General features: G+C 43.8%; 1 protein-coding gene across 1 annotated transcript in view; it reads left to right on the top strand.

Annotated features, from left to right (window-relative positions):
• The window catches only part of NTSR1 (neurotensin receptor 1), a 59,706-nt gene that overhangs the window by 32,249 nt on the left and 13,410 nt on the right, over nucleotides 1-14,047 (top strand). The window contains exon 2 of the mRNA XM_074888335.1: nucleotides 12,910-13,111. Within this exon, the coding sequence (XP_074744436.1) occupies nucleotides 12,910-13,111 (202 nt within the window). The remainder of the gene's footprint in view (nucleotides 1-12,909; nucleotides 13,112-14,047) is intronic.

Raw genomic sequence — 14,047 nt, 5'->3', positions numbered from 1 at the left:
ACTGGGCAATGAAATTTAATTAATGGGGGACACACGGTTGGCGTGTGATAAAGGAAGAAAGACAAATCTGGTTTTGCATTCGATTTATGTCTTGCCCACAGCAAGAGTGAAAAAACAAAAGGATTTGGCCAGCATGAAAGAGGTGCTCTGTGAAATACAAATGCGCTTTCCTCCTTCAAAAATAGAAAACTGCAGGGAAGTGACTGAAATTTTCTCAGGTTTAGTACAATCATAAAGAACCTGAGACCTTCATGAATAGTCCCATGATGATAAATCAGTAAAACAAGTCTATAAACAAAAATACGCTTCTTGATTTGCCTTGGTCCCACTGCTCAAGCACAGCACAGTGAGATAATTTTAGTCTTCCTTAAGACACTACCTAGTCAACATGTTTTCTTGGTAGCTCATCCAATCACCCTGATTAAGAGATGTGTCGTCAGGTCTCTTAGAGCAGCAGGAGAGAGATTCAGGAGAGATGAGCACACACTCAGTGCTACTTGACCTTGCTTGTTTTCAAGGGGTCAGCTACATTTCCGAAGCAGAACATCTTGAAGAAGAGATGGAGATCTCTCCAGCCCACTTCAAAGCCTGATGAGAAGAGGGACAGGTACTGCCTCCTGGGCAGGACTGCCGTGGAAATAGGGACTTCAAGAGGGTCTTACAGCATTAACTAACTTGAGAGAAAGCTAAAACCTCACACTACTAAATATCACTGCTGTACCAAGGTTTTTATGTCGGTCAAATGTTAGACTAGGATAGGTGCTGGGTGCTGCCCCTGGCTGTGGGGCACTACTTTAGGCTGCAATTAATTTGTGTAAAGGGAAAAAAAAATAAAGACAGAAGATCTGCGCTGCAGCTGCTTAATAATGCAACTTGGGGAGGAACTGTAGCATTTTCTCCGTAAATTAAGGAATGTTCCAAACTTCAGCTTTAAAGTTCAGACCCCCAGAGAGATTGTTAGATTTTAATTGCTACCTTAATCAACATTTATTAGTGCTAACCAAAGCTCCTCATAGATTTAAAATTCAATCCATTTGTCAACTACTAATTATTTTAAGCAGACAAGCTGTTATTTTACCAGCTGTATTAATATGACTTTTCAGCATATGTGAGATATTACAAATAGCTTCAGAAAATCTGATTGTGAAACATAATTCAACGGATAAATCATTCTTTGCATGATCTCACGTGTCTCTCGGACACCTATAGCACCTCTTCCCCTCATTTACCTCCACTTCACCCACCAGAACGTGCAAAACTAGAATCAGGTCCAATGTGGTTTTCAACAGGAGAATGATTTGTTCTTTCCATTTGTTGGGTTTTTTTTTTAAATTAACTCTCCTTTGAATCCTTCTGTAGTGTGCATGCCTCATGCATCAGGCTGAAGGCTTTAGGAGCTGGCTTGGTTTATAGCAAAGTCTTTATCTTAAATCTTCAGTATTGTCCTGGGGGATGCAGCTGATTTATTAATTACCCTGCACTCTCACTCTAATGAGTGTGGGCTCGTCTGTCATCCAGCTGCTGGTTGCATCCCCATTTTTTACTCACGAGGAGCAGGAGAGGGAGGGCCCTGCAGCTTTGCACAGCCACGCTCTGGCCCCAGCGTGGGAGTCCCCCTGCCCAGACCCAGCCGGGACGCCGGCAGCAAGAGGGGAGCCCAGCACCCCGCTCCTGCACAGCCGGGCTTGGCTGCGGTGTGGCCACGTGCCCAGTGTAGAACTGAAGTTTGATAGTCACCACGTGAGCAGAGCAGACCCACATTTTTCTCTGTCATGATCCATCTACCAAGAGAGTGTGGGAAGAAAGAAAGCAAGCACCGCTTGATTTAACTGTTTACTGTTCTTTACAGTTAGAAATCTTTGCTTATTATACTCTCATGTTTGTGCTTTTTGTTTTATTTTACTGCTAAGACACTGACTAGAAATCCTCACGCTGGTGTGCTCCCTGCAAGTGACTTCATACCCAGGTAGGCAAAAGCCATCCATTTCGATTATCAGGGATGAAACGATTCAATATCACCAGAACAAGAAAAGTTGGGGGATAATCGACTGTCACCATGGTTTGATTCTTTTTTTTGACATCGTATGTGAGAGAATATCCAAGTATAACAGTCTCATTCGTGACAACTATCCCAAGCATGAACCAGCCAAGTATGGAATAGCAAGCAGATGTTAGAGAAGCAAGGATCTGGGTACTGGCTCACAAAATCAGCTGCTGTGATTTATTTGCCTGGCGATACACCCCTAAAACACACACGTAGTCTATGCTCTCATTAAGGCTGTGGTGGCTGCCACTCCTGCACCCGTTCCAGGCTGCAAAACCCACATAGCGAGAGCAGGAGCATGGGATATGCTGAGTGCTTGCAGTCGTGGATAACAGCATAGGAAAGAGGATGATTTTCTTGGTTTTGACAAGGACATCATTAGCGATCCTCAGCAGAGAGCATCAGGCCGCGCCAGGGAAAGCACCAAGCCATAAAGGCACTTTCCTTGGATGAATGTCCACCACGTGAGGGCCCACAGCTTGTGCAATGCCCAGTGGAAGAGAAGATAGGCGAGAGGAGAGACACAAAATAACTGCAAAATCTGGATTAGGATTATTCAGATGTCAGGAGCATTAGGCACTGTATGAACATTTATTAAATTATTTAGAGGGCTGACAAGCAGCAGAACTGGAGAAAACTAAATATATTGTGATAGGCAACGGGCAATATCCCTTTGGCAAAAACACGTAGGAACCAAAATACTGGTAGATAGTGAGAACTATCTCCACTGGTAAATTATTTAACGCATATTTCCAACCTGTCATTTGAAGCTGAAGTATTATTTCCCCTTCAGTAGAATATAGCTGCTGGGGAGGGTGAGGGGGAGATAGTAGCAAAGACCTACACGTTCAAAGGGAAGATCAAGAACATTATTCACTGAGTTCTTGTTCAACCAAAAATATTGCCCTAAATAGTGCTATGATAACTAGATCTGAGGAGCAAAGCTGAGGCCAGTGAAGTGTCAGCATACAAATTTACTTTATTCTTGTTTGCAAGCAAAATTGGGTAAATTTAATTAATTTACCTTGTATCTCAGTGTACCCAGTTGCAGGAAACTAAGATAGAAGATTTCCTAAAGGAGGAAGGGGGTAAGATTTGATGCTTTTGGCTTAATGATGACATGATGGAGGATCAGCAATGTTGCTCTGTCACTTCTTCCTTCCTCCCTCACCAGCTACAGGGAGGCAACAACCATCCTGGGCCAAAACCCTTCCATTTTAGCTTCCACATATCCCTCTTAAATCGGTAGCAGGAGTCTCTAGATTAAGTGAAGTGAGATGTACAAGACCCCCAAATCCATCATCTTCATCAAGCATAATCCTCATGAGGATTTGGGGATTTTTTTGTTTGGAGTTAGGGGTTTTTTGGTAACTGGTTTACTCTTTCATTTTTCTAAATAAACATTCTTTTATCCTTCAGTTTTATTGAGTGATAAAGCTGAATATCCATGATGTACAAGGCATTGTACATCACAGCTTAAGGTGGCAAACCTTAAAATATTCCCATTTGCCCATTCTTCAGTCCATTATTTCCAGGATTTCCTGAATTTCACAGCTTTTCTCTCTCTTTGGGATCTGGAATCAGGTGAACCATTCAGGTTTGAGACCGGTGTCCAAAGATCAGAAAAGGAGGAAATTTTCTCTTATGAATATTTATAATGAAGAAGGTTTTCTGGCATTTAGCAGGGTAATGAAGAGCTCTGAGGTCCCCAGGGAGTTTGATACATAGGTATTACCCTATGTACAGTTAGGAATAATAAGCTTTATATCAAACTCTTATGTATGAATCACACCTTTTTGCTATTACTTATGATAAATCTGAAAATACTTCAGACCACAGGGTTGTAATTATGCATAGAAATGAGGTTAAATGATCTCTTCAGGTATCCAGTCAAGCCACCATTATTCAGTGCTCTGACATCTTTGCCAACCCATCATGAGCAAGAGACCCATTTAAGTTGTTCTGCATCAGATTTTGTTTTTTATGAACAAATGTTTTCTCCGTGGAGGGAGATTTATGAATGGGAAAGCTGGTGGAATGTTTTTGTTATAGAGATATGATGGATTTTTTTGTCAGTATGCAATTTATTTCCATCTGTTCTGTATCTGATTAAGTCCTGCAGAGTATGTGATTAACTTAACTTCTCAAGATCATTAGCAGCTCTGCATTATAGTTCATCAATGTGGGACCACACACAGGCTTGAAAATGTTACGCATTGGTTATTCTTAATACGTTAATCCACACTGACCAGTCATTCTCTCATGATGGTCACGGATCTAAAGAGAAAAAGGCACGTTACCAGGAAAACATCACTGCTTTGGAGCAAACACAAAATGCTAATGAAAACAGAGTTTAAGCAGATCTTTCTTCTGATCTCAGTGCTAGAGCTAAATTAAGCCTTTTGGAAGAGTTCATGTCTGGTGTTAGCCAGTTGGAAGCAACATCAGAGGCACCCAGCCAGCACGGAGAGAGGGGAGGACCACTAGTCCGTGAGTGGTCCCCGTGCATTACCAGGCTGTACTGAACAAGTCCTGTTTTGCAGTAGGTTGCAGGTGCTTGCACCTTGCAGAACTCGAAGCACAGCGCAGACTGCAAACAGTGCACACTGTCACCATAGGCCTTGTAGTAACATGCATTTTCTTCTGATAGAAATATCTACTAATACCAAACCTGAAACACTGTGATGGCAGCAAGCAGCCAGAGCTCGTGAACAAGTCTTTTTAATTGTCCTCTGAGTTGCCTTTTGAGGGGTTTTCCTTCAGTGAATAAGGCCAGTAAATGGATGTGTCAGTAACAGATGCTCACATGCCATGCAATTAATTGAGTACCAGTCTCATTGGCATTAATGGCTGCAGGGCAGAAGCATCATGGGGACAGGACCTAGTCTGGCCACTTCGGAACATTCATCATCTCCGCCTGATAGTTTATCTTCAGACTTGTGTGCTATCTTTCTTCACCTAAGCAACAATACCTGCAGTCCCCTATTCCCAGACCCTGTCCAAAACAAGAAAACTAGGACCCCTGCAGAGGTCTAAAATACACAGATTTGGCCAGTTCAAGCTCCTGTGACTAATGCCAGCTGAGATCAGCAAAACCTGCTGAGTTATTTAATCAGAGATGGATTGGGCAGGATGCGCCTGCGTCTGAGGCTTTTCTTTGTTTTCTTTTCCCCTGAATGACACACAATTGCTGTCCTGCTTGTCTCCGTGTTTAGATCAGTCTCACACCCGCATCACTGCCGTGACTCCCAGAGGTTTAGGTGCTGTGACTGCCGTCCGTCCTCCTGCCCCATGCAGCTGTGTCCTAGCTTCATGGTTTGCCTCTGTAATTCGTAACTGATTGCCACATTTTGACATCAGATACCTGTGCCTGTGAGCAATGTTTCTCATCACTGTAACCTTTATTTGAAATGTCTGGGTTTGATATTTAAGACTGAAAAGGCCTCGCTGGGCAGAGTGAAGGGGCTTCTCAGTCTCTCTGGTCTACCCTTACAGCTCCTAGAGGGGAACGGGGAGGCTGTTTGGGAGAGAGCAATTCCCACCATCACACTCTGTTAACTTGGATAAGATGTATGGAATCCATACTCACCTGTAGCTGGATAGAAGAGGTACAGGGCTTATAGTGTGATAACAGCCAGAGGCTTTTGTGGTTATTTCTCAGCATATTTTAAAGCAAAAAACACTAGTTGGGTTTTGGTATCTTTTCTCTGGTTATTCATCTAGTTAATGATGAGATATAATGTCCCATCGCCTGGTTCTCCATCAGATATTTACATACTGTTCCTGGTTATGAGGCAAGGCGAGGGTCGTTTCACCCAGCTGATGAAGTCCCAAGGCAGCATGTTTTGTGTCGTGCTGTGTGGTGGTGCAAGGGGACCCTGCGGGGATGCAGGATCCGACCATACCCGCATGCAGCCGCACAGTGAGCCTGCAGAGGACACCTAGTGCTGCCCATCCACGTCAGCAGACAGCCTCCGTCCGAGGGTGACGGCTGTGTCACGCTGTCAGGGCTGCCTAAGATAGCAGCCACCAGAAATAAAACATAACAGGCAAACCTGCCTGAGTTAAAACTGGCAATGTGTAAAGTTTGAGCTCCGGCTCAAGTACACTGTTACAGCTCCAAATTCACACACAGGCTTACTCACTTGGCCCTATTCCTGTTTATCCAGGATTTGTGTTCCCACACCAGGATGCGCTTATCTGAAAAAAGAACCGGTGTCCGTATCCTGCAGAACAGGTCCCCACTAGTGCTGGATACCCACGCGAGCATTTCAGATTCCTTAGTTTATTCTCTCATTTCCATACACTTTTAAGTTTCCTCCTGCACATTTAATCTAGATATTTATTAAATGAATCTGAGGGAGGAAAGATTGGAAAGTTTTTCTATTAAAATCTAATGCCAACACACTCTGAAATTAATAAAATTCCTCAAAAATATCCAGAAGACCTGAATTCCTTTCCTAGGCTTCAGTTTTTCAGCTCCCGTGTTCCTCACTGTACCAGGTACTGGCTAACAAAAGCAGTTGTTGCTTTCTTCCATCACTCACAACCACAGACCTCTCCTGCCCTGTTGTATCTAAGGAATGGCATTTAGCTGATAACCACTGGATACTGAGCACGGAAATTTGGAAAGCTATGCAGAACGGGGTTTAATTAGATGCTAATTTATTTACTGGGGGGAAAAAAACCTTTGGATTTTCATCAGATACATCCTGTGAACATCAAACATGAGTGCCATTGCCAAGTGCTCCTTTTGGCATGCCGCTGACATGTGCCTTTCCCTGTCCTGCTTTGTCTTCCACAGGTTGCCATATCCAGGAATGCAGCGTCATGCTTATTAAAGGCTGAAATTATCCACTGGGTGGTTAAAAAAATGCTAATTCCAGCTACTGAGTGAGATAACTGGTAATTTTGTAAAGTACATTTAGTCAAATAAGATTTTTTGGCAGCCGAATGTTGATGTAGCAGAATGTGCTTTTCTGATTGACATATGCTAACAATACTGCCTCCACAGTCAGGGGGAGGATAATTTACTTTTCATTTCCATTGGAAATGAGGTGAACCAGAATGTGGTAGATTGTTAAATCCCAGCTATGTGGTTTAATTGATTTGCTCAAAACCACAAATCAAACGATACCCTGCATCCTCAGTCCCCTCCGTCATCACTTCCAGGAAACCAGCAAAGACTAATCTCCTCCTGAGATAGTTTTCAGGTCCTTTTGAGTCTCTCAACCATTTCCCCAGGCATGTCCTCAAGGGGTGGCTGGACCCGAGGAGAGTCTCTGCGCTGAGAATCCTCTGCAGCAGAAAACAAAAAGGCTGACAGCCATTTCATAGCATTTCCCAGCCCGCAGGCAGGCCTGCCACAGAGAAATGAAGTATGAGAGAAGCTTAGTCAGTCCAGGTGAGGTTTTGCCAGCTCACCATCATCCACACTTCTCTCTGTTTTAATCATCCTTTTCACATTCCTGAAGAGGAAGGTGGAAAAATTACTCTGAGCATCCCAGCTCACTGCTGGAAGGGGCTGTGTCTCTGGAGACCTGGCACTGACAGAGACCAAGAGTTGGACTCTGCTGTCACCTCATTTATCAGGGAACATCTCCACAATATGTCATAACCCAGGGTTAAAATTATCCCTAAATCTTAGCTGCTCCCCACACCCACTCTGAGGGTCTTGTTCCTGCTGCCAGGGGATTCCAGCTGCCACTTTGTGGGACACGCTGGTGTGGTGCAGCGACCGGCATTTCATGCTTCATTTGCTTTGTGGGACTTCTTCTACTTATTTAGGAAAAAGGCCTAAGGAAAAACACAGTCAGCAAGTTCTGGAATCTTTTACGATCGCAGTAAAGGAACATTTTCTCATCAAAACTCTTTCAATGAAAATATTATGAGTAGTTCTGGTTCTTGGCTTTTTTTATTATAAATACTTCCAGTGGAGGTGTTTAACTTTCTACTATATCTCCAGGAAGAGCCTTTAGCCTAATTTTTTTACTTTTAACCAATTGAGTGCTTCAAGACCTCGTAAAGCAACCTCAAACACTCAATAACAGCTCTGTACCTCTTCAAAGCACTGACCATGGGAACAGTCGCTGTAGGTGTCTCAGACGACTGAGTTTTGCTGGCAGCAAAGGTGACCTGTGAATGCCTGTAACAGATGCAGTATTTCCCCTCCTCCCCTTCAGATACATATAAGATAAAAGTCTGGGCTTGTAGGAGGGATTGAAAAACCATCTTCTTCCAAAGTGCCCTTTGAGTCTGTTCCTCCAGAAGTCACCTTGGAGCACAAAAAAATAAACCTTCGCAAACTTCTGATTTACAGGACACATTTAAGCCCTCTGGGGAGACCGTAGGTGAAGTTCTATCCTCATCTTCTCCATCACCGTTGCGAGCGAGCTGATGTCTGCTTTTAGTGGTAACCCAGGGAAACCACAGCAGCCCAATAATTGGAGGCACGAACTGGCAAAAGCAAATCACATCAGCATGAAGCTCAGCAGAGCCAGGGGAGCAGTTTTCCATACAAAAGATTTAGGAAGCGTTGCAAACCCAAGAACTGGCTTCTGCTTTTGTGTCACTTGATTTTTCTGGTCCCTTCCCCCATGTCTCTCCCACGCTCCTGTTTGGAAGGAAGAAGAAAACTCACATCATGCTGCATTCTCTAGTCTCACGCAAAGTCTGATTTTTGTTGAGCTGACTTAGAGAGGCTGATAGCTGCTTTTTTTCCCTTCCAGAAGTGTGACTTAATTTACATAAATTTCCATTTGTCTCTCATGAGCTTAGGAAGCCCCATCCCTGCATTTGCTGTGTCTTCTGTGTCCTGCAAAACTCTGTATAATTTTAATGCTTCATGTTCTGGCTGGAATTAAAATCACCTTTGGCAATAGAGGGCTAAGAGAAAGCTGGGATGAAAAGTGTGTCATTGTTAGCGAGCCGGGGAGGCTCAGGGCCTGAGCAGGGCAGGTCCCCCATGGCCACCAAGACGGGGCTGGGAAGGTCAGTGTCACCCCCTTGGGGCGCTGTGAAGGTGTGGTACCTCTGAGGACTGGGTGAGTCACAGCGGGTGTCTCTGCCACATCTTCACATCCATCAGGTGACAGATATCTCAGGCATGCCCTCATGGCGATGGGATCCAGGCAGAGATTTCTGCTGGGACCTCACCCTCAGACAGCACCCACGTTGTCACCGTCCTGCACAGCGCAGCCAGCGAAGAGTGATTCAGGTCTCTGAGCGTTACTGCTCAGGCAGTGCTGGAAGGGAAGCTTGTTGTTCTGTACAAGACAAAAGATGATTTGGTCCTGAGGACTAATCCCATCCCACAGATGCTGCCAGTCTGGTGCTCGAATGGCTTTTAGGGCAGCACTGATTACAGGAGCGACAGCAGCATGGAAGTGGGTTAGTGTTTCATTCTCTCCTGCCAGTGGCAAACATTGTAGTATTGGATTTTCTTTTTTTTTTTTTTTTTTCATGAGGATTTAACACACAGTCGCAGGGTCTATGGTGTTGGGGTTTTTTTACACTAGAGAGCAGCCAGTGCTAAGCCTTTCCATGCACAGCTTTGTGCTTCTGCACTCTGCTCATGTTGCACGTCACTGTCCATCGTGGTGTGGAGCAGAAACCTCAGATCTGGTGTGTTTACACTGATAAAAACACATCAGTTTTAACAGAGAGGAGGCTCACACTGAACCATGCTTGGTGACAGCAGAGATGAGGCCAGACCACTTTGCTTGTGTATCCAAACAACCCTGAATTAGTTTAGATCCAGTATCACACAAGCTGTCCTTTCCACTCTAAGCCAACATAAAGCCCAAGACTTTCATGTCAAAAATTAACCTGGACACTGTCTAAATCCTCCTTCCCAGGGACAGAGTGATCTGTAAAGATATATAAGGACCTAAATGCTCCCATAGGTGTTCACTGACAGTCGTAGCCACTTTAGACCCACTGATATTAGGAGTTTCAGTGCTGTAAAAAATCCCATTAAACACCTCTACCAGTCTTCCTGCTCCCTAAGACCTTTGAACATATAGTCCTGGGAGCCCAGACCAGCTCGTCTTGAAGCAGATGAGAAACTTTCCACTGGCTTTGAAGAGGTGTTTGTGGCATCAGCTCCAGCAGTGTGCAAAGTCACCTGTAAATGAAGTGCTGCTGCACTGACGTGCACAGTGTGCTGGGGTCTGGACTCGCACAACCCAGCAAGCAGCTGGCCAGAAAGAACACTGAATACAGAGGGTTTGCAGGAGGGGGATTAGCTTTTCTAGCCTTGATGGTCCTCGAGAGTTTGTGTTTGCAAATAATTCTTTCCAAAAATTAAAACCTTCTGCTTCTGGGGAAAATATTTACTTTATTTTTTTTTAACTATATGAGAATTCTGGGATAAATCAAGACACAGAAAAAATCTTTAAATATAGCCTTTCATAGAAAGCATGCAATTTTCACACTTTTACCATAACAATTCATAAAAGGGAAAGTCAGTGCTATTCTAGACAATTTCCCAAGTTCTTTAAAGACTTTACAATACAATTATGGAATGAATCAAGGCTTTAAAAGAAAGCTCAGAAAAGACTTTTTGAGTTCTGCGTAATTATATTAGGCAAGGCTAATTTACAGCTAGAGTGAAGTTTTTGAATGAAAGCCAATAAACTCTGAAGCTCAGGTGACAGAGTGAAGCAGTTCCAGAGTCAAGTGTTTCCTTTTGCTGATGTGCAAACATTGTTCAGCAGTAGGCAACAAGGGCATTCGGCACCTAAAGCCATAGAAATGAGAGTGGGGGAACAACAGGGCTCAGTTCTTAATCTGACCCGGGTAAATCTGAGCAGGTCATTTCACCCCTGTATGTGCCAGCTCAGCCCAGCTGCATCATGAAGGTTAAATAAATGAAGTAGGTTCTTTACAAGCACAAATTACTCTCTCAGTGAAACTGTGTTGTTCTGCACCAGCTGAGGACTTGGACCCTACTGCTTAATGATCTTTCTTAGCATCTCAAGGCAACTCCAAAAGATAACTCTTCTTTATATGCAGTAGCTTGTGAGATCTTTTAGAAGCTTAGAAAACTGCTATATATTTAACAAAAGAGGCCATTAACAGCTTGTAATGGTGGGGTATATCTAGGAATTCTTTCAGTCCGCAGAGGAGCTCTATTATTATTACCAGCATAAACGAGAGATGTTCTCACCATGTGGGTTGCGAGAGACGAAACCCAGCTGGTACTTTTGCTAAACACATTGAGCTCTGGAGCGCAAAGCTGTACAGAGACTTGATCCATCTAAAGAAAACTTTGGCAACAACAACACTGCCTGTCTTCACCAAAAGAGGAGTTGCATCTTTCTCAGATTTATGAACAAAGAAACTTAAGTGCTTCTGATTGCCAGTGCACCTGTTCCCCATATGCTTTATGAGCTTCTTATTTCTTTCTTTTATGGATCCCCTGTAGCATCTTGTGGGTGTGGTTGGATTCTGTCTCCATCTTTCCATTCATCTCTGGCAATTCTGAATCCCTCCAGAGCAAAGAGGCCACACATCTGCACTAGATACTGGGTGTACAGCAAATGCTTGTACACTGAGGTGATGGTCCTGGGTGGGTGGGTGGGTGGGTGGAGAGGGGAGGTCTCCATCCCAGCAGACGGAGCTCCTGTTTGTAGACGAGGCTTCCCTGGTTTTGCAGTCTGCAGAGGGATGCGGGGTTGGACCGGATTGCTGGGTTGCTTCTGTGTTTTAGGGCGCTGAGGTGTAAGATATGTGGCTATCTGAGGACAGTCAGCATGTCTTGTAACTCTGCCACAGGGCAAAGTTCCCTACTGGTTTTAGTAGTGTTATCTTTTTGTTGTTTTAGCGCTTTTAATAAAAATGCTTCCACGGTGATTTGCAGCACACGATTTAATTCTTGTTAAAATTTTGAAATTTTAAAAATTTAAGGGGCTTCTGATTTGTCCCAATTTCATCTCAGCGATGTGCTGACCCTCCTCCTGAGCCGTACAGTGGAGAGGACAAGCCCCATGGGCACCCAGGGCCTCCATGCTGCAGGGAGGGCTAGCACGGCAGCTTGCCACCGACCACGGCAGCTTGCCATCCCACCATGGCAGCCTTGCCACAGACATGCAAGCAAATCCTACACATGCCTCTATTTCCCTGGGCTGCCATTTGGTAAGCTCAGCTCCAGTGGGGTTTCTAGACAGCCCGCAAGGCCCTCACAAAGCCTTCCTGCATTTATTTGACACAAACAGTGACTTCCACTTGATTCAATCACTGCTTAATTTGATCCTCCATTTAATTTTATCAAAACTGTAGTAATCAAATCATTTGTACTAAAACCATTACAACTTCCACTTGTTTATTCTGATCAATTTTAATCCTTTAAGGCACAAGGTTTATTGGATAATTTGGTTATGAGATAACAAAATGCTGTCATTAAATCTACAAGGAAAGGGCAGAACACAAAAAATAAAGTTAAAAAGATCTCAAGGAGTGCTCATAATAAAGAAAAAATACAATAACATACTGCTATTTAGAAGTCACGCTACGCACAATGAAAGGTAAGAAGCATCCTGCTGTTCACAAGATGAAAAGATCAATGGTATGTTTCGGTCAAGACATTTCTGGCAATGAACTGCACTGAAAAGGGGAAGACAACATAATTGGATGCGAATGGATTTGCCTTTTTTGAGTGTTGACCCATATGAATGAATGTATGTCAGTGGTGGTTGAGTTTTCCCTCTGTGCAATAAGCCTTCAAAACCCAAAGCCAGCAGTGTAAAAGGAGGGAAAAGATTTCCACTGCAGGCTGTTTCTCTGTTGCTTTGAGAAATAAACCACAGTCTCCTGCTCCACCGATCCATCTCATCCCTTGACCGTGCCACATCTCTCCCCCACAGGTCAACACTTTCATCTCCTTCGTGTTCCCCATGGTCGTCATTTCTGTGCTCAACACCATCATCGCCAACCAGCTCATGGTCATGTTCAGGCAGGCTGCCCAAGAAAACCAGGTCTGCACCATTGGCGGGCAGCAGACGATGCTCAGCATGTCCATGGAGCCCAGCCGCGTGCAAGCCTTGAAGCACGGCGTGAGGGTCCTACGTAAGTATTCCCATGTTTTGGCATGGAACTGGCTAGAGGTGTCTAAGTAAATAGAATCTGAAGAGTAATAGGTTGAAACTGGTAAACGTTTTCACTCGAAACATATTTTAAATTAAAATTAGCTCTTTTTGGAAATGCAAATTGCCCCCAAACACTTTGACATTTGCCAAAAGTGTCCAGTTCTTGTCTCAAAGCCCCAGACTTTGGAAAATAAATTTGTTTGTTCTCTTTGTCTCTCTTCTTCTTGATCTATTTCTTGCTGAGTCACTAACAGTTTTGTAGGAAATTTTATCCTCTATTTTCCACCATCATCTTTTTCTCCCAGAGTCACTTTTCTGAGTCCTAAGCTTCCCTTAAGGGATTTTTTAAAAAAAAATATTATAGAGAAAGGAAGCTAGAGAGAGATTTAAGTATTATTTAATTAATTGTGCACAATGGGGGAGAAGTTGAGGAAAAAAAAATCACATTTAAATATATTTCCTATTCAGCAAAACAGAAACAACTCGATAACATCAAGCTTCCCTGTTTCTTTTTCTAGTCCTGGCCAGCTCCAGCCTGAACACCCCTCTTTCAGGTGGTGCTGGTTTTAGGCTTTGAGTGTGACCAGGGGACTGATGTAGTTTTAAACCCAAACTTATTTCATGGGATTGGGTTTGACGAGCTCAGCTAGAGTGGACACATAGCACAGGGTATGCAGCCCCCCTGGCATTGCCCATGGTAAATCAGATGTGCAAATTCCTCTCAGCTGTTACAATCAGAGGCTTTGAAAATCTGGTGTTGATGATTTCCTTCCCCTGCTCCCAAGGTAGAAGCAGGAGCTGCTCTGAAGGTGCTCTCTGCTTCATTAGAGGTGTGTGTAAGATCAGTTTTGCCCTGACAATACACACACAGGAGAAAAGTTTCTCACAATCGATCACAGCTTTAATTCAGATTTCA

The sequence above is a fragment of the Strix uralensis genome, chromosome 18 (assembly GCF_047716275.1).
Source record: "Strix uralensis isolate ZFMK-TIS-50842 chromosome 18, bStrUra1, whole genome shotgun sequence".
In the NCBI taxonomy this organism is placed as follows: Eukaryota; Metazoa; Chordata; class Aves; order Strigiformes; family Strigidae; genus Strix; species Strix uralensis.
The sequence above is the reverse complement of the archived record's forward strand: the minus strand, read 5'-3'. Positions and strand labels throughout refer to the sequence as shown.